Source organism: Ovis canadensis, chromosome X (genome assembly GCF_042477335.2).
Source record: "Ovis canadensis isolate MfBH-ARS-UI-01 breed Bighorn chromosome X, ARS-UI_OviCan_v2, whole genome shotgun sequence".
NCBI lineage: Eukaryota > Metazoa > Chordata > Mammalia > Artiodactyla > Bovidae > Ovis > Ovis canadensis.
In genome coordinates, this window is record NC_091727.1 from 68,455,236 (window position 1) to 68,476,028 (window position 20,793).

Here is a 20,793-nt window from a genome sequence, read left to right on the forward strand (position 1 = left end):
TGTAAACTGGGATTCCCTTAGGAAGAAAGTAAAAATTTCAATCTTAAAAATAAAGGGATATTAAGAAACAAAACCCTATCCCCTGCTCCATTTTCAAAGCCCATATGCCAAAATTGTAGCTTATTCATCCCAAGACATTAAAAAAATATATTATTTTGTGACATTAACTTAGAAATTCTTACTTTTGTGTGGAATATTTTAATGTAAAATTAGCACATTATGATAAATGTCCTTTTCTTGGAACTTCCTCTGAGTGAATCATCCTAGGAAATTTTTCTTTCATTTTAATTTGTCTATTATGTCAGTGTATAGAACCACCTTAACAAGATGGAGTTAAGAGAAAAAAGTTTAAGACTTAGTTGTAGCCCCTATAGTAACTGTGTTTTTCAGGTAATTTAAGTTTTTATTAGCTGAAAATACTGGTTAATGACCACAGTGACCCAATGGTCTAGAGACCACCTCCAATCATATGAAAGTACTTTCAAATTTCTTAGTGGGGAAATTATCCCCACCCTAAAAACACTCCTGTCCTTCTTTGACTATATGTTTCCCATATCACAGAACAACTTACTTTGAATACCACTATTCACATTCAAAATGAATATTACTAATGATTATTTCAATTTTACCTGCTTGATTATGCAACAAAGTGAAATATTTTCTATCAGCAACATTAAAATGTACAGAAGGAATTAACAGAAGCAAAATTTCTATCTAGACTAACCATTATTTCTAGTAATGCAGCTGGGTTATTCAAAGGGCATGTTTTTTTTTTTTGGTTGTTGTTCCTCAGAAAAGCAATCACATCTGTGGTTTTAGAGTAAGAAATGTCCCAAACCTCCCCTCATATTGCAGCTGATTAAGCATCTCAGTGTTAATTTCAACTCCAAAAGCAAGATCCTACCACTTGCTCTGATATCAAAGACTAACCATAAAATACTAGCTTCAAGCTACTTATCTAATCACTTTTATATAACAAAACTGGAGACTAGACTTAGATAAGCTTAGATATCTAAATGACAACAATATAAATTGGAAAAAAAATCAGTCTCTTTCATACCAAATTATCATTTAAAATACAATAAAACCACAGACCAATAAAATAAATATTTTAACACCTTTTCTGAGAAACAAAGCCTCATTATATACCATTATGCGGTTGTTCATGAGATATACAAGTTTTTCAAGCTGAATGATTACTACCAAACAAATTAAAGCAAATTCAAGTTGGAAAAGGAAAGGAACTTTCTAAGTGAATACATACCAACATTTTATTAATTATTTCTAGCCAGTAAAACTTAATTATCTTGCTTGGGCTCCTCCTTATTATTTCAAGCTTAAACTCATTAAACTACTGAAAAAGGAAGGGAAGATCTGGTAGTAAAGTAATTCTGAAGTATCAACACAGATTAGAAGCTTGATCATCTAAATATTTTTGTAATCATCTCCTATTTGTCTAAAGGTTATTAATAATTGTTAAATAGATTTTGCTTTATATGTGTGTGTGTGCACACATCCCATTCAGTTGTTTCTTTGTATAACTTCAGATAGCAAAAGCAGTGCATTTAAGATGGAAACAGAAACCCCAATTAACATCCTAAGCTTTTTAGATCACTCCCAGTATAGTAAGTCTCAAATTATATCAAGGTTTGTGAGTCTTTAAAGACAAATTATGAATTTTTGTCCAAAACAAAAGCTACATCTCATTTGGTGGAAAAATAAAATTCCCAGCACTACATGACAGTTACAATGCTGGTTAATGATGAAGATTCTATATACCAACATGAGAATCAAGGTTTTTCCTCTTAAAGATATATGGCGGCAAATATTTCTAAAAATTTAAGCACTGTTATCTATCATTCAAGTATTTCAATGGAGAAAGAAAATCTACATTTTTAAAAAAAGAAATAGATACTTTTCATCTAAATTGTCAGCATAAAGGAGGTTTGAAAAACTACAAAAATTTAGGAAGCCAATTTGATTTACCTGGTTATGGATATCAAATGACTGTCAGGCCTCAAAATGGAAATGGCGTAAAGTCAAATAGTAACAATTATGCTTTGACCACAACTAAGGCAGTAACAAGAAAAAAATTAGGAGATAAATATAGATGCCACATCAAATAGATTGTGAAAGATATAAAACTCAATTCCCTTTTCAAATAAATCTTATCTAAAAGAAGGACTATAGAAAATGGGAATGTCTGATTTTTTTTTAATAAAACAATTCTGCTTCAGTGCAAATGTGTAGTCAAGGTAAAAAGAGGAAGGAAGGAAGGAAAGAAAGGAGAGAGGGAGGGGGTGAGTAAGTAAGGGAAGGACGAAGGAAGAAAGGAAGAAAAGAAAATGTTTCATGTGATTTAGCAGGAACAGTTTCCACAGCCTTTGACACTGTTGACAATTTCTTCTTGTAGTCTCTTCCTTTCTTCCTCTTTGGACACATTTTCTTTCTTTGCATCCCATTTGGGGTTATCATGGTTCTGCACACGGCTGCTCTGTGTATGCCACATTTCTGAATAGATACTGCTAGGGTTAGCAAGCAAATCATGGTGGGTACCACGTTCAGCTACCTTACCCTAATAAGCAAAAATAAGAGAAACATAGACAAAGTCATATAACTAGCATAATAATTGAAAACACATAATACTTTCCAAGTAAGAATTTTGAAAGACTGTATTCATTAAAATACTTTCCCCAATTTTTTAATTACAGTATATGTGGGAAAAATCAAGGCAGGAATGCCTTTATTACTGTTGAGCTACCAGTATGATAAAAAACCAAAAACCTATTAAATTCTATATAACATAAAGTATTTCGCTTAAAGAAAATAAAGTCTGAATGTTTTATTTTTCATTTTGAAGAGCAGAAAAGGAAGGTGAAGATTTTCTAAAGGTGGTATTTGTAATCAATAAATCAAATTTAAATCAAAAGCACTGTTATACAGAAATTTAAAGGATGTAAAAATAATATGCCAAAACCCTATGTGTACTTTGAAATAAACAAGATTTCTCCATGATGTTTATTTTTTCCAGTAGCTATTTTTCTTAACAATAGCTATTAAACTTAACATTGCATAGATTTGCTATTGATGCCAAACTCTTATATCTACAATTAATTTGTCTCTTGAAAGCTACTGTTAAACATACTGGAAGACAAAAGTAATTTTGTCACGTTCAGTGGTGGTCCTGGTGATAACGACCTTTAAAAATATAACCTTAAGCTAAATAACTGAAATTTGTATGTGCCCACTTCTGAGTGGTTAATTTAAGCATCTCCTTGATTTCTGGCTGGAGAGTCTAAGAATTATTTTGCTCTGCTATTCGAATTCCTCTGGATCCTGCGTGTAGTCCTCAACCCCAAGGTGTGTGGACAACTTCATTGGCATAAAAGTCCCCATGGTTACATATTTTATAATTTTTTATTTACCACTGTAAAAAAAAAACAACAAAATTCTCAATGCACAGATACAGAAAACAAATTTATGTTTACTAAAGGGGACATGGAGGGGAAAAGGACAGTAGGAGTACGGAGTTAATAGATACAAACTACTATATATAAAATAGATAAGCAAAAAGGATTTACTTAATAGCACAGGGACTTCCCTAGTGGCTCAGACAGTAAAGAATCCACCAGTAGTGCACGAGACCCAGGTTCACTCCCTGGGTTGAGAAGATCCCCTGGAGAATGGAATGGCTACCCATTCCAGTATTCTTGCCTGGAGAATCCCATGGACAGAGGAGCCTGGCAGGCTACATTCCATGGGGTTGCAAAGAGTCAGACATGATTGAGCGACTAACACTTTCCTTTCACTCATAGTGAATTGTATTCAATATCTTATAGTAACTTACAATGGAATATAATCTGAAAAAAAAAACCTGAATCACTAACACAACATTGTACATCAATTATACATCAATTAAAAAAATCTTCTATGAAAGCTGCATCAAAAAGTATTAGAAAGAATGGGAACTATTATTGCAGAAAACTAATGAAATAAATTGCAAAAATTTATCCTGTAGTAAAATTGTGTAAATTATTTTTACTTGTATTAAAGCATAAATGTACATAGCTTAAAAATAATTACAAAGCTGATAAAAAGTACATTCTTTTGTCTCCTCCTTCTCTACACTTGAATACCTCCTTCTTATCCCCCAATTTTAGCTATTTATTCTGGCATTTACACACACAGATACATATTAATGAGATCCAGCACTTTCAACTATTCCACTTTCCCATGCCTCAAATTCACTCTAATAATATTGGTTATATCATGTTATTTAATATACAATGTTTGCTTTATCATAACTATGCAAGTATTACCTGTTGTCAGGTACTAGCACTTTATATATATTTTCTCCTAATTTCTTAGTCTTCCTGGACTTAGTAATTGCCTTGTTTTTTTCATTTGCTTAGTTCTCTATGTCACTAATTCACTCTAAACTTTGTCTGAACAGTGTTTTTCTCATTATCAATTATGTTATGTAATTTATTATTTAGCACCCCCCACTGGAAGATATTTCCCTCGCAGCTTTTAAGCTGTTTTCCTTATCCTCAATTCTTAAATTTTATGATAATTTGTGTATTCTTTTTTCCTCCCTCCGTTTATTGTGGTGGGTACTTGCTAGGCCCTTTTAATCTGAAAACTCATGCTCTGAAGTTCTGGACATTTGAGGGATATTAATCTTTGGTTATATCCTTCCTTTTCTGACTCCCTTTTTCTAGAACCACCGTTAGTCAAACGTTGGACCTCTTAGACTAATTTTCTTGTTTTTAAATCTTCCCTCTATTTTCTCTTTTTGTTTTACTCTTTAGAGATTTCCTTGACTATTTCAGCAATGACAGTTTTGATTTCCAAAATCTCTTGTTCTCCAATTGTTTCTTATTTACCACCCCATTTCAAATTTGAAATGATGCAAGAATGGTAAAAATAAACACTTATATATGCTTCTCCTGGGTTAGCAACTGTTAATTTTTCTACATTTGCTTTCCCTCACTTGATCCTATCTCTAAATTTATACTACTTTTTGCTAAATTATTTAAGAATGAATTGTGGACATCATAAACATTTCATCCCAAAGTATTTCATTAGCATGTATCTCCTGAAAGGGCTTCCCAGGTGGCACTAGTGGTAAAGAATCCGCCTGCCAATGCAGGAAATGAAAGGTTTGATCCTTGGGTTGGGAAGATCCCCTGAAGAAGGAAATGGCAACCTTCTCCAGTATTCTTGCCTGGAAAATTCCATGGACAGAGAAGCCTGGCGGGCTGCAGTCCATGGGGTCGCAAAGAGTTGGACACGACTGAGCATGTACACACACATACCTGAAAACAAGGACATTCTCCTATATGACTGGAATACAGCTATATCACACCCAAGAAATTAATCTAATTTATAGTCCATATTCAGATTTTACCAATGATCCCAATAATATTCTTTACATATATATATATATATATATATATATATATATATATATATATATTTCCATCCAGGATCCAATCAGGATCAACATGTTGAATTTATAAGTTTTCTAGTCTGTGTGAGTGACAATAACATTTCTAAAATATCCAGGCTTATGTTCTTAAGAACACACTTCAAGTTGTATTTCTCTAGTTTTTCCTGATTGTTACATCTAGGCTAAACATTTTTGCTGAAATACAATATAGGTGATGATATGTCCTCAGTGTATCATATTAGGAGATAAATGATGTCAGTTTCCTTCATAATTAATGATATTAAGTTTGATCATTTGGTTAAGGCAGTGTCTACCAGATTTCTCTATTTTAAAGGTATTTTTTTCTTTGTAATAGAAAAGTAATCTATGGGTTAAGTGACTATTCTATTCCCCAATAGATTTTCACCATATGGTTTTAGCAAATGATGATATTTATCTAAATCTTCTACTACAACAGTGGCTGTAAAATTATTTTCTAAATGTATCATTCCTTATATGTGTGTTAACATTTTTTTTTAACTGAGTTACAATTACGATACAATATTGGGTGAGATGGAGGGCCATGAAGGAGAGGATATATGTATACATACAGCTAATTCACTTTGTTGTACAACTTTGCAAAGCAACTACACCCCAATTAAAACAAAAGAAAGCATACAATATAAGTTTCAGATGTATAACACAGTGATTGTTTTTATATATTATGAAATGATCACCTAAGTTACCATCTGTCACCATACAGAGTTATTATTGACTATATTCCTTATGTGTAAATTACATCCCTACGACTTAGTTTGTACCTCTTAATACCCTTCACCTGTTACATCTATCTCCCCACTGGCAATCACCAGTGTGTTCTCTGTATCTATGGGTCTGCTTCTGTTGTTTGTTCATTTGCTCAGTTTTTTTTTAGACTCCACATATGAGTAAAATCATATGGTATATATTTTTCTCTGATATATTTTCATTTGGCTTGGCATAATACACTCCAGGTCCATTAATGTTGCTGTAAGTGGCAAGATTTCATTTTTAAAGTAGAGCTTTCTCTAAGTATTACTATAGAATTATAGGTTTTCTTTTTATTCAGTGTGTTGTAATTCACAAGTATTTTTTTAATGTTCAAATTATCCCACATTTGGCCAGTGGGAATCCACTCAAAATGCTCCTTGATTCTTTTTGTTGAGGAATAGCATTTTGTGTAAGATCTAGGTGCTAGTTATACTCATTACTCCTGGGATTTCATTGCTTCTAGACCTTTTCCCTGAACAGAGTTAGGAACTTTTTTTTCATCATAAACTAATATTGATAATTCGGTTCCAATATAACATCACAAGGTTCTTCCTCCCATTCTATTCCATATCTCTTTCTTCTCCCAAATAAGACCTTTATTTCTCAACAACATCAATATATTAACTCATATGCTCAGTCTTACAATATACAGAAAATAGTTTCAAAATAGCTACTCCCATACTACCAACAACAAACTTACTAAGTTCAAATCTGAGTTATCTTTATCCTTATATGCTACTAAGGCTAAAAAATAAGAGTGACATGTCCAAAAGTTATTATTTGGGTTAGTTCTGCATGCTATTTTTCTTCTGCATGGTTATGTTATCAATTCTTTATGCAGACAGTTTTACTTCTTTCTGTTTGCTTTAAATTCATATATTTTTTTTAAATTCAGTTTTTTTCACTGTCCTCTTTCACCCTCATCAAGAGGCTCTTTAGTCCCTCTTCACTTTTTGCCATTAGAGTGGTATCATGCATATCTGAGGGTGTTGATATATTCCAGCTTGTGATTTATCCAGCCTGTCATTTCTCCTGATGTACTCTGCACATAATTTAAATAAACAGGGTAACAATATAAAGCCTGTTGTACTCCTTTCCCAATTTTGAACCAGTCAGTTGTCCCATGTCTTGTATGCTTCTTGACCCACATACAGGTTTCTCAGGAGACAGGTAAGGTGGTCTGGTATTCCTATCACTTTAAGAATTTTCCAGTTTGCTGTGATCCACATAGTCAAAGACTTTAGTGTAGTCAATGAAGCAGAGGTCAATGTTTTTCTATAACTCCCTCGCTTTCTGCATGATTCAGTGAATGTTGGCAATTTGATCTCTGGTTCCTCTGCCTTTTCTAAATGAAGCTTGTACATCTGGAAGTTCTCGGTTCACATACTGCTGAGACCTAGCTTGAAAGATGTTGAGTATAACCTCACTAGCACGTGAAATGAGCTCAACTGTACAGTATTTTAAGTCTTTGGCATTGGAATGAAAACTTATATTTTCCAGTCCTATGGCTTATACTTGTTAAGGTACTTTTAATGTTTTATATTTATAAGAAAAGGCTCTATGCACATGACGGCATACAATTGAAAAGTTTACTAAAAAGCACAAGAGCAGATTTTACTTCAGATACTTAAACATCAATGATTAATAATAAAGTATATTTATAAAACTTCCCATTTGAGACATTCTGGACAATCATACTGAAAAAAATCAGTTTACTCTTTAGTGAATATTAGCATTTTTGAGCAAGTGGTAACATAAAAAAGAAACAATATACATATCATGGAAGTAAACATCCTATAAGAAATTTTAGTGAAGGAAAAAATTTTCTCTCAGTATAGAATGTAGAGGAGAATGCTTCTGCTCTCAATTCCCAGTACTTATGCTTTCAAAGTGATAAAGAAGTGAAGGTTTACTTGTTAGACAGTAAAAATAAACATAGAGAACATCATTAGAAATAATCAAGTACAAAGGTGGGTGGAGATAAAATATCCCTACAGAGAGGAAAAAAGTAAAATTATTAAAATTTTCAAATCTACTAATTGCAATAGTGGCACTCTGATCTGTTCAGAATATTTAGAGAGTGCATTCTTATAGTAATTCCCTCAGAAATAAAGTAGGCTGTCATTTTTCTTACTTTCCTTATGAGGAAAAATACAAAATAAAAATGGCCATGTTTGAAAATGACCACTTTATTTTATGGTAATTTTCTTTTAAACATCAAGGGTGTGTGCAAATATTAGGAAAATGAAAATATGAACTACACTGAAGACATTAAGCAAATATTCTGTACAGAGCAAAAATGAATGCAGAAAATTGTTTTAAATACAAAACCTTTAAAACTGTTTCTAACATATTAGGATTTAATGCTTTCCTCATCTAACTTTGCTTTTAAAATGTTAATAAAGTGTGAATTAAGCTCCTCATCCCTCTTTCTCCTCCTTCCACCCCCTTTGCAGCCCCCGCCTCCTCCTCCCTGCACCTGCTGAAGAGCTCTGGCAATAAGAGTGGTGGCGGTGGTGGCAGCAGCGCCCGCAGCTCCAGCTCAGGTCCATCTCACTCTGTGGCAGCCATTAGACCCCTGCACCCCAGCTCGATGGGCTGGGGGCCACTAGCTCTACTAGGCCACAGTGACACCGCCCTCCCTTGGTGCTCCTCCCAGAGGAGCCGAGTTTGCTTCCGGCATGGCTGCCCGCCTGGTGCTGCCCCAGCCCTCTCAGCCCGTGTGAGGCAGCCTGTGCCCGGCCCCACTGCCACAGGCTGTCTTGAAAACAGAAAGACTGAGGACCACCACAACGAGGAGAAGGAGCAGCGTGAGGCCAACAAGATCAAGAAGCAGCTGCAGAAGGACAAGCAGGTCTACCAGACCATGCACCACCATCTGCTGCTGCTGGTGAATCTGGTAAAAGCACCATTGTGAAGCAAATGAGGATTCTGCATGTTAATGGGTTTAATGGAGAGGGCAGCTAAGAGGACCTGCAGGCTGCAAGGAGCAACAGGGATGGACTATATAACCCATAGATTTTGGCTTCAATTTCTCATCTTCCTGGCTATGTCCTATCACACTTCACATGCTGGAATTGCTGGTCTTAGGAACTTCTAATAAGAATACTATTCTGTTGTTGGGGGATGGGCCCCAACACCTAACCTCTAAAGATACCTGAAAAAAATTTTTAAAAACAAATAAAAAACAACAACAGAAGTAATCCTTAATTGAAAAATATGTAGTGTATCAACCAACCAAAACTTCTAAATAAACAGTGACTGACAGCTTATTGTACCAAAAGTTGGCATTTGAGAGCTATGACCCCTCTCTATTGAAGCACCTCCCTATTGAACCATCTCCTGTGTACTTCCTAGATGCTATGCTATATCCCTGACTGAACCCTACTAATACCTACTAACAGCCTGCTCTTCTATTGGTGACTCTGTTCTACAAGTAAAACTTAAGTATTAACAAATTTGATAAATAAAAGTTCTCTGCATGTCTCAGCAAAAAAAAAAGAGTGAATTAATACATTTTATTCATTTTTTTAAGTGGCATAGGTTGTTCCTATCAATGGAGGTAAAAATGGAATCCTATCAGGATTCAATCTTATTCAAAGAACACAAATTCTAAAAATTTCTTTAGAAACAATGTAAGTTGCTTGTGTTTGTAACAATTTCTAATGTACTTCAAACACTGAACTTTGAAGTTAAATATCTTACCTGGTTCAAGACAATAATTTCATCTGCATCAACCACTGTTGACAATCTATGTGCAATGAAAATAGAAGTTCTATGTTTCACTGCATCCCTCATGGCACCAAGAATAGTCTGCAAGTTTGACAACAAGAACAGTAAGGTGGGGGGGAGATTTATCTATTAGGTAAATGTAAAATAAAAGAACCATGTATTTCTTAAAAGAACATATAAAATGCCAGTTAATTTTGTTATATAAACTTTATACCACTACCAAACATTCTACCCAGTCTAATAGTTACAAAGAAGAGAATAAATCAATCAAAGAGGGAATGCAAATATGACCACATTATCATGGAAAAAGTTAATTTAAGATAGGCAACCACTTCTTTAAATTAGTTTGGGATAAGGTGGATATTTCCCATACTTAAAAACAAATAAAAAAAAAATGAATCCACTGATGGCAGGAGCATAGCCAAATATGATGTTTATCTGACCAATGAGAGCAAAAACAAAATAAGGAGGCAACCAAGTGATAGGATGCAGAGAAATTGAAAAAAAAATCAAGAAAAGAAAGAAGACTCAAAGAGCAAGAAGCATTTGCTTTTCCTTAGTTCTAACTCAGAGGACAGAAAGATTGACAAGGACAACAGTTCATGTTTAAGTTGAAGAAACTTCTTTTTCAGAAGTATTCTGACTTCTTAAGGTATTCTGGAAAATACACTTTTTTTTTTTTTGCTTACTGTCTGTAAAATGTAAGAGAGGGCTTCCCTGGTGGCTCAGTGGTAAAGAATCCACCTGCAAGGCAGGAGACACAGGTTTGACACCTGGGTTGGCACAATTTCCTGAAGAAGTAAATGGTAACCCACTCCAGAATTCTTGCCTGGGAAATCCCTCAGACAGAAGAGCCTGGTGGGCTACAATCCATGGCGTCACAAAAGAGACATGACTTAGCCACAAAACAAAAATAACAAAAAAGTAAGGCAGCTGTATATATATATTCAGCTATACTTGGAAACCTGGGTCTAAGTACAACTAGCTAGATGGAAATAGCAACATGGGGGATGGGGACAGGACCAATGTCTTCCTATAGGTATCTCTAATCACTATATTTATTAAAGGAATAGAATTACCTGAGTAGATGGTTACCCAGGAAAAGAAGACCTTAAGCTTTATTATGGCAGACTGAAAATCAAGTACAGACTGAAAATCTAAGAAAAACTATTATGCTTGAGGCAACTCCTCTATCTTACACTCAAGAACTTAAACTGCTATCCTAATGATGCTCTGGACCTTTTTAAAAGGTCGATTCAAATTTACTAAATCTTCTGATAATTCAATCCCTCTTCTCTGCTGGCAATTAGTAGATTATGCTCCTTGAGATAATAAAGGTATGTGACTCAAATAATGACTGTTGGGGGGACTCCGAATTTGCAATAAATGTGGATGACATATTTTTAGATTTAAAATTCTTGTAAGCAGATTCCTAGTCTGCTCATGAATGGGGTCTAATGCAGCTTAAGGTTCTCTTTAAATATAACAAATTGTCAGATTAGCTCAAGATGGCAGAGTAGAAAGACATGAGCTCACTCTTACATAAACACCAAAATCACAACCAACTGCTGAACAACCAAAGGCAAAAAGAAAAAAAAAGTTTGAACCTAGCAAAAAAGATACCCTACATCTAAAGGCAAAGAACACAACAAGATGGTAGGAGGGGCACAACATGATAAAAATTACACAACAGAAGTTCTTCCACAGGAGTGAAAGTCCTAAGTTTCACACCAGGCTTCCCAGCCTAGTTCCAAAGAGATGGGGAAAGCAGAAATGCCACTCTTGGAAGACAGACACAAAGTTGTGTGTGCACCAGGACCCGGGATAAAAAAGCAGTGACTTCATAAGATACTATGCAAGACCTATCTGCTAATTCTAGAGGGTCTCCTGCAGAGGCAGGTGGCAGCTGTGGTTCACTATGGGGATAAAGACACTGGCAGTGGCAGATCTGTGGAGTACTCACTGACATGAGCCTATCGGGAGGCCACCATTAACCCCATCCCACCACAGACAAGTGGCTTCAAGTCTCCATGAGCATGGCCCTGCCCACCAGAGGGACAAGACCCAGATCCACTCACCACAGGGTAGGAACCAGCCCCTCCCATCAGGAAGCCTACACAAGCTCCTTAGACAGCCGTATCCACCAGAGAGCAGAAGCAAGATGAACTACAATCCTGCAGCTTGCAGAACAGAAACCACAATCACAGAAAGTTAGATAAAATGAGATGGCAGAGGAATATGTCCTAGATGAGAGAACAAGATAAAACCCCAGAAGAAAAACTAAGTGGAGATAGACACCTATTGGAAAAATAACTCAGAAATGATAGTGAAGATGATCCAAGATCTTGAGAAAAAAAAAAGAGCAAAGATTGAGAAAATGCAAGAAAGATTTAACAAAGACCTAAAGGAACTAAAGAACAGAGATGAATAATACAATAACTGAAATGAAAAAATACATTGGAAAGAATCAACAGCAGAATAACTGAGGCAGAAGAAGAGATAAGTGACCAGAAAGACAGAATGGTAGAAATCACTGATGTGGAACAGAATAAAGAAAAAAAAATGTAAAGAAATGAAGTCAGTCTAAGAGACTTCTGGGCCAATATTAAATGTAAATATTCACATTATAGGAGTCCCAGAAGGACAAGAGAGAAAAAGGACGTGAGAAAACATTTTCAAGAGACAATAGCTGAAAACTTTCCTGACATGGGAAAGGAAACAGTCATCCAAGTCCAGGAAGCACAGGGAGTCCCAGGCAGGATAAACCAAGGAGGGATATACCGAGACACATAGTATTCAACTTGACAAAAATTAAAGACAAAAAAATACTAAAAGCAACAAATAACATACAAGGAAACTCTTTAAGGTTATCAGCTTATTTCTCAACAGAAACTCTGCAGGTCAGAAGGGATTGGCACAATATATTTAAAGCGATGAAAGGGAATAACCTACAACCAAGACTACTCGACCCAGCAAGGTTCTCATTCACATTTGATGGAGAAATCAAAAGCTTTGCAGAAAAGTTAAAGCTAAGAGAATTCAATATCACTAGACTGGCTTTGCAACAATTACTTAAGTTACTTCTCTAAACAGAAAAGAAAAGGCCACAAATAGAAACAGGAAAATTATGAATGGAAAAACTCACTTGTAAAGGCAAATATACATTAAAGGAAGGAAACAATATACACAAAAATATGATATCAAAGCCAGCAACTGTGAGGAGAGCATAAATGCAGGGTATTGGGAATAAATTTGAAATTAAAAGACCCACAACTTAAAACAATCTTGCTAATATAAAGACTGCTTTATCAAAACCGGGCTTCCCTGGTGGCACAACAGTAAAGAATCCATCTACAATGCAGGAGACACAAGAGACTTGGGCTCAGTCCCTGGGTTGGAAAGATCCCCTGGAGAAGGAAATGGCAACCCACTCCAGTATTTCTGTCTGGAGAATCCCATGGACAGAGGAGTCTAGTGGACTACAGTCCATGGGATCACAAAAAGTTGTATACGACTGAAGCACTGAGCATGACACATATACCAAAACCTCATGGTAACTGCATACCACAAATCTAAAATATTAACAGATACACATACAAAAAGGAATCCAAACACAACACTAAAGTTAGTCATCAACTCACAAGAGAACAAAAGAGGAAGAAAAGAAAAAAGACCTACAAAAAAAATCTGAAACAATCAAAACAGTGAACAAATGGCAATTAAGGATATATATATAGATAATAACCTCAAATATGAATGGATTAAATGCTCCAACCAAAAGACACAGACTGGCTGAACAGATACAAAAATAAGACCACTCCATATGCTGTTTGTGAGAGACCAATTTCAGACCTAGGAACACATACAGACTGAAAGTAAGGGGATGGAAAAAGGTATTCCATGCAAATAAAAATCAAAAGAAAGCTGGAGTAGCGATACTCCTATCAGAAGAAGCAGACTGTAAAATAAAGACTGTTACAAGAGACAAAGAAGGATACTAATAGTGATCAAGGAATCAATCCAAGAAGAATATATAATAATTGTAAATATATATGCATCCAATATAGGAGCACCACAATATATAAGGTAAATACTAAGAGCCATAAAAAGGACAAATCAACAGAACACAATAATAGTGGGGGGACTTTAACACCCCACTTTCATCAGTGGGCAGAACATCCAGAAAATTAATAAGAAAATACAAGCTTCAAGACAGACTTAACTGAGATTTACATGACATTCCACCTGAAAGCAGCAGAAAATACTTTCCTCTTAAGTGCACAAGGAACATTTTTCAGGATAGATCACATTTTGGGCCACAAATCAAGCCTCAGTAAATTTGAGAAAACTGAAATCATATCAAGCATCTTTTCTGACCATACTATGAGATTAGAAATCAATTACAAAAAGAAAAAAAAAACCTGTAAAAAATGAAAACACCCAGAGGCTAAAATACATGTTATTAAATAACCATGAGGTCACTCTTCAAATACAAAAGGAAACCAAACAATATCTAGAAACAAATGACAATGAAGACATGATGACCCCAAACCTTTGGGATACAGTAAAAGCAGTTCAGAGAGAGAAGTTTACACAGCAATTCAATCCTACCTCAAGACACAAGAAAAATATCAAATAAACAAAACAATATCAAATAACCTTACACCTAAAGCAACTAGAGAAAGAATAACAAAAAAACTCTTAAGTAGTAGAAGGAAAGAAATCATAAAGATCAGAGCAGAAATAAATGAAATTGAAATGAAGAAAACAGTAACAAAGATCAATGAAACTAAAAGTTAGTTAGTTCTTTGAGTGATCAACAAAATTGATAAACCTTTAGCAAGACTCATCAGGAAAAAAAGGGAGAAGATTCGAATCAATAACAATAGAAATGAAAAGGAAGTTACAACACTACAGAAACACAAAAGATCATAAGAAACTACTATAAGCAACTATATGCCAATAAAATGGACAACATGGAAGAAATGGACAAATTCTTAGAAAAGTATAACCTTCCAAGACTGAACCAGGAAAAAAACAGAAAATATGAACAGACCAATCACAAGCACTGAAATTTAAACTGTGATTAAACATATTCTAACAAACAAAAGCCCAGGGCCAGATGGCTTCACAGGCGAATTCTATGAAATATTTAGAGAAAAGCTAACATCTATCCTTCTCAAAATCTTTCAAAAAATTGCAGAGGGAGGTACACCCTCAAGCTCATTCTACAAGGCACCATCATCCTGATACCAAAACCAGACAAACATATCACAAAAAAAGAAAATTACAGGCCAATATCACTGATGAAAATACATCCATAAATTCCCAACAAAATACTAGCAAACCTAATCCAACAACATATTGAAAGGACCATATAACATGATTAAGTTGAATTTATCTCAGTGATTTAAGGATTCTTCAATATATGCAAATCAATCACTGTGATACACCATATTAACAAACTGAAGAATAAAAGCCATATGGTCATCTCAATAGATGCAGATAAAGATTTTCACAAAATTCAATACCCATTTATGATTAAAAAAAAAAAACTCTCCAGAAAATGAGCATAGGAGAACATTTCCTCAACACAATAAAGGCCATATATGACAAACCCAGAGCAAACATCATTCTCAATGGTGAAAAACTGAAAGCATTTCTGTTAAGATCAGGAACAAGACAAAGGTGTCCACATTCACCATTATTATTCAATAATTACTGAATTATTCCATTATTTGGAAGTCCAAGCCATGGCAATCAGAGAAGAAAAATAAATAAAAGGAATCCAAATGGAAAAAGAAGTAAAACTGTCACTGTTTGCAGATAACATGATTCTATACATTGAAAATCCTAAAGATGCAATTAGAAAACTACTAGAGCTAATCAAAGAATTTAGTCAAGTTGCAGGATATAGAAATCTCTTGCATTCCTATATACTAACAATGAAAGATCAGAAAAAGAAATTAAGGTAACAATCCCATTTGCCACTGTAAAAAAAGAATACCTAGGAATAAACATACCTAAGAAGGCAAAAGACCTATACGCAGAAAACTATAATGATGAAGGAAATAAAAGATGACAAAAACAGATGGAGAGAGATCAAGTTCTTGGATTGAAAGAATATTTTCAAAATGATTATACTACCCAAGGCAATCTAGAGATTCTGTGCAAGCCCTATCAAATTATCAAAGGCATTTTTCATAGAATTAGACAAAAAAAATCTTAAAATTTGTATAGAGCCACAAAAAACCCTGAATAGACTAAGCTAACTTGAGAAAGAAAAATGGAGCTGGAGGAACTGGGCTCCCTGGCTTCAGACTATACTACAAAGCTACAGTCATCAAAACAGTTACGGTACTGGCACAAAAACAGAAATATAGACCAATGGAACAAGACAGAGAGCCCAGAGATAAACCCACGCATCTATGGATACCTTATTTTTGACAAAGGAGGCAAGAATATACAATGGGGCAAAGATAGCCTCTTCAATAAATGGTGCTGGGAAAATTGGACAGCTATATGTAAAAAAATGAAATTAGAACATTCTTTAATACCATACATAAAAATAAACTCAAAATGGATTAAAGACCCAAATTTAAGATCAGATACTATAAAACTCTTAGAGGAAAACATAAGCAGAACATGCTGACACAAATTGCAGCAATCTCTCTTTTGATTCATCTCACAGAGTAATAGAAATAAAAACAAAAGTAAATGAAACCTAACTAAACACAAAAGCTTTTGCACAACAAAGGAAACCATAAACAAAATGAAAAGACAACCCACAGAACATATTTGCAAATGATGTTACTGACAAGGGATTAGTCTCCAAAATTTACAAACAGCTCATGCAGCTCAATATAAAAAAACAAACTGAATAAAAAAATGGACAGAAGACATAAAGAGACATTTCTACAAAGGAGACACACTGATGGCCAAGAGGCACATGAAAAGATTCTTGACATCACTAATTACGCAAATCAAAACTACAATGAGGTATCACCTCACAATAGTTAGAATGATCATCAAAAAGTCTAGAAACAATAAATGCTGGAGAGGGTGTGGTGAAAGGAGAATCTTCCTACACTGCTGGTAGGAATGTAAAAGAGTACAGCCACTATGGTCAACAGTATAGAGGTTCCCTCAAAACCTAAAAACAGAGCTGCAATATGATCCAGCCATCTCACTCCTTTGAACCATAAAATGGTTCAAAAGGATATATGCACCCCAGTGTTCATTATGGCACTGTTTACACAATAGTCATGGCCTGAAGCAGCCTAAATGTCTATTGACAGATGAATGGATAAAGAAGATATGGTATATATATACAATGGAATATCATTCAGCCACTAAAAAGAATGAAATAATGCCATTTTCAGCAACGTGGGTGAACCTGAAGATTATCATACTAAGCGAAATAAGTCAGAGAAAGATAAACATCATATGATATTTATATGCAGAATGGGGGGAGGGTTAGATTGGGAGTTTGGGATTGACATGTACACAATGCTATATTTAAAATAAAATGTCAGACGTCCCTGGTGGTACAGTGGATAGGAATTTGCCTACCAATGCAGGAGACATTGGTTTGATTCCTGGTCCAGGAAGATTTCACATGCCATGGGGCAACTACAACTACTGAGCCTGCATGCCACAAATACTGAGCTCTAGGGCCTGTGAGCTGCAATTACAGAGCCCATGTGCCTAGAGCCTATGCTCCACAATAAGAGAAGCCCAAGCACCACACTGAAGAGCAGCCCCTGCTTGCCACAACTAGTGAAAGCCTGCACATCACAACAAAGACCCAGTGCAGCCAAAAATAAGTAACTAATTTTTAGAAAAGTCATTCCATTAAAAAATATATAAGTAAAATTTCAAATTTTTAAAATAAATGGAACAAATCCTCATGCTAAACAACTGACTTAGAAACTAAGCTGTTTTAAACATATGGCAGAACAACTAGTATCCCCTGAACCTTAACTCCATATGCAAATATCAATATATGTCATACATGTTGTGAAGCTGAATTCAGCCCTATCCTTCAACAACATGATTTTACTATATATTCAAGTAAAATGTAGTGAATGGAGGCAACTGACAAATTACATCTCTCTTATCTTCAGTACTTGGAGAAGGAAATGGCAACCCACTCCAATATTCTTCCCTGGGAAATCCCATGGACACAGTCTTCAGTTCTAGATTAAGGGGATTCATTTATGATATGATTGCTGTCAAGTCTTTAGTCTAATACAAAGATGTTATGAAGTCTACTATGGTTTCTCGGTAGTACCATGACACCGATTTCATAACATCTTAGAGCTTCACAACACTTGTAAAATGAACATAAATTGGTACCAGCACTGTAGGCTGTGTGTGCCAAGTTTGCACCTTAGTGAGTTGCTGCATGATAAGTGAAAGTTTTTCTGGTATGTACTGTGTCAGAACCATTTACATGACTTATTTCAATGTGTGTTATGTGGCAGATTAGGTGATTCCCAGAGCTTTGCAAGATGCAAACATTATACAATAAGAACAAAAGGTGCCACATAGTTTCAAAAGGAGATATATTTGCAAACAGACGTAAAATATGTGATAATGTAATGCAACCTGGCATTCTTACTATCAATACTTCCTTTATCGGAGAAAAAGGCTAAGCACCTCCTTTTGAAGCTCATTCAAAATATGAAAGAATGTAGCTACTTACTGAAATTTTCATGGAAAAAAGTTAAGCAATGAGAATTGAAGAGTTTTATGTTTTCACCATCATTTACCTCTTCAGTAATTGAATCTAATGATGAAGTAGCTTCATCATAGAGAATGACTGGGGGGTTCTTCAAAATGGCTCTTGCAATTGCTACTCTTTGCTTTTCTCCTCCTGGTAAAGAGAATTTTAAGATAGTATAACATAAAGACATATTTTATATTTCTAGTATTTCCATTAATCACAACCACCAAGTAATACCTTCAATATTTAGTTTCACTCTTGATTATTGTTCATTTTACCCAGATTTAAGAGTCTATGTTCATATATAATATCCCTTGACAAACTATATTCCCTGGAACATTAATGTAATTCTGGTTCTGACTTCATGGCAGGTGAAAAGAACAAAGAGGGGAGGTGACAATTTTGATTCTAGAATTACTTCTCTCACCAAAAATATGCTCATGACATACATTATTGTATATGTACTTTACATTACTTCCCAATGAACAATGACTTCAGGTAGAAAAATCCCAATATGACAGAATCCACAAAGCCAAAAACAAATTCAATATATGAAGTCTGAAAACTTAAAGACATGAAACTATGAATATCTAAATTTATTTCTTAATATAACAAAGTACCATTTAGCCAGTATTCTGAAAGATTTTTTTTTTTTTTACAGAAAGCTATTATTTTCACAGCACTCTTCAATGTTAAGGCTGTATCCTAGGACCTCTTATTTCACCTTAGCTCTTTGCTATAGGGCTCTAGCACAGCAGAATTTTAAAACAGAAAGACTACAGAGGCCCAGAAAAGTTAAGTGATTTGCTCGAGATCACAGAGCAAGTTCTGGCAGAATCTGAACAAGACTCGACTAATTCCCAGTCCAATGCTTTTTCTTTCACAATGTATGAACCCACAATTATTCCTAAATATACTCTAAAGAAAATAAAGCAACCTTTATTTCTTCGTTGGGACTCTCATAGGTCTAAGGCCATCAATCTTACATAAAACTTTGGTTGGAAGTATAAAAGATTCCCTGGTGGCTCAGACAGTAAAGAATTTGCCTGCAATGCAGGAGACCAGGGTTTGATCCCTGAGTTGGGAAGATCCCCTGGAGAAGTGAATGGCTACCCACTCCAGTATTCTTGCAAGGTGCTTGCACACAGTATGTACCTAGTCAATGCTGTGATACCAGTTTATAATGAGAAATAAGATTCATTAAAATTCATGTAGATAGTCTTCATTCTCTTTTTCTTACCCTCATTCCTAATCTATAAAGCTCCCCCCAAACTAAACTAGAATGAAGAGTAAATGCAAAGAGTGTAGCATGTTTATATAAGTTACATTAATACTTTCAGGCACTAGTTATCACCATACTTTCAGAATTCAAATAATTCAGGGCAAAGAAACATTTTTCTGAATCCTCAAGAAAATTCAGTCGTTATAGGATAATCCACTATAAAACTTAATAATCATCTCATAATTAAACACTTAAAATTCAGAAGCCCTAAAATTTACTTGGTCACTGAACCAAAAGACAGGAATATGAAGCTGGCTATAAGGAAATATACCAAGTATCAGGAAATCTAAAGTTACTGAAAACATTCCATAATAATCTAAGAAATTATGAGGAGATACACTGTGCTGTGCTTAGTTGCTCAGTCGTGTCCAACTCTTTGCAACCCTATGGGCTGTAGCACGCCAGGCTCCTCTGTCCATGGGGATTCTCCAGGCAAGAATACTGGAGTGGGTTCCCATGCCCTCCTCCATGATCTTCCCAACCCAGGGATCAAATCCAGGTCTCCCACTGCAGGCGGATGCTTTACCATCTGAGCCACCAGGGAAGCCCATGAACACTGGAGTGGGCAAGGAACTGAACTGGGGTCTCCTGCATTGCAGGAAGATTCTTTACCAGCTGAGCTATGAGAAGATATACTATTTACTATCAAATTACTTGTCTCTACTCTTCTTTCCCATGTGAAGAGTGATCTTGGCTTTCCTTTAAGATAATAAGTTAACACTGATCTCACCATGTATCAGTAACTTACTATTAAGCACTTACAGTGTTTGCAGCTGTGAGTGAAAAAAAAAAAAAAAAAGAGAGAGAGAG

The 20,793-nt window shown here is 35.1% G+C and overlaps 1 protein-coding gene and 1 pseudogene across 1 annotated transcript in view; one reads left to right on the forward strand and one right to left on the reverse strand.

The window, feature by feature from the left end:
- Nucleotides 1-2,194: 2,194 nt before the first annotated feature.
- Nucleotides 2,195-20,793, reverse strand: part of ABCB7 (ATP binding cassette subfamily B member 7) — a 157,019-nt gene continuing 138,420 nt past the window's right edge. The window contains exons 14-16 of the mRNA XM_070291847.1: nucleotides 18,748-18,851; nucleotides 9,947-10,054; nucleotides 2,195-2,575 (exon numbers count right to left, since the gene is read on the reverse strand). Coding sequence (XP_070147948.1) covers nucleotides 2,360-2,575; nucleotides 9,947-10,054; nucleotides 18,748-18,851 — 428 coding nt within the window. The 3' untranslated portion in view covers nucleotides 2,195-2,359. The remainder of the gene's footprint in view (nucleotides 2,576-9,946; nucleotides 10,055-18,747; nucleotides 18,852-20,793) is intronic.
- Nucleotides 8,835-9,259, forward strand: LOC138930089 (guanine nucleotide-binding protein G(s) subunit alpha pseudogene; annotated as a pseudogene).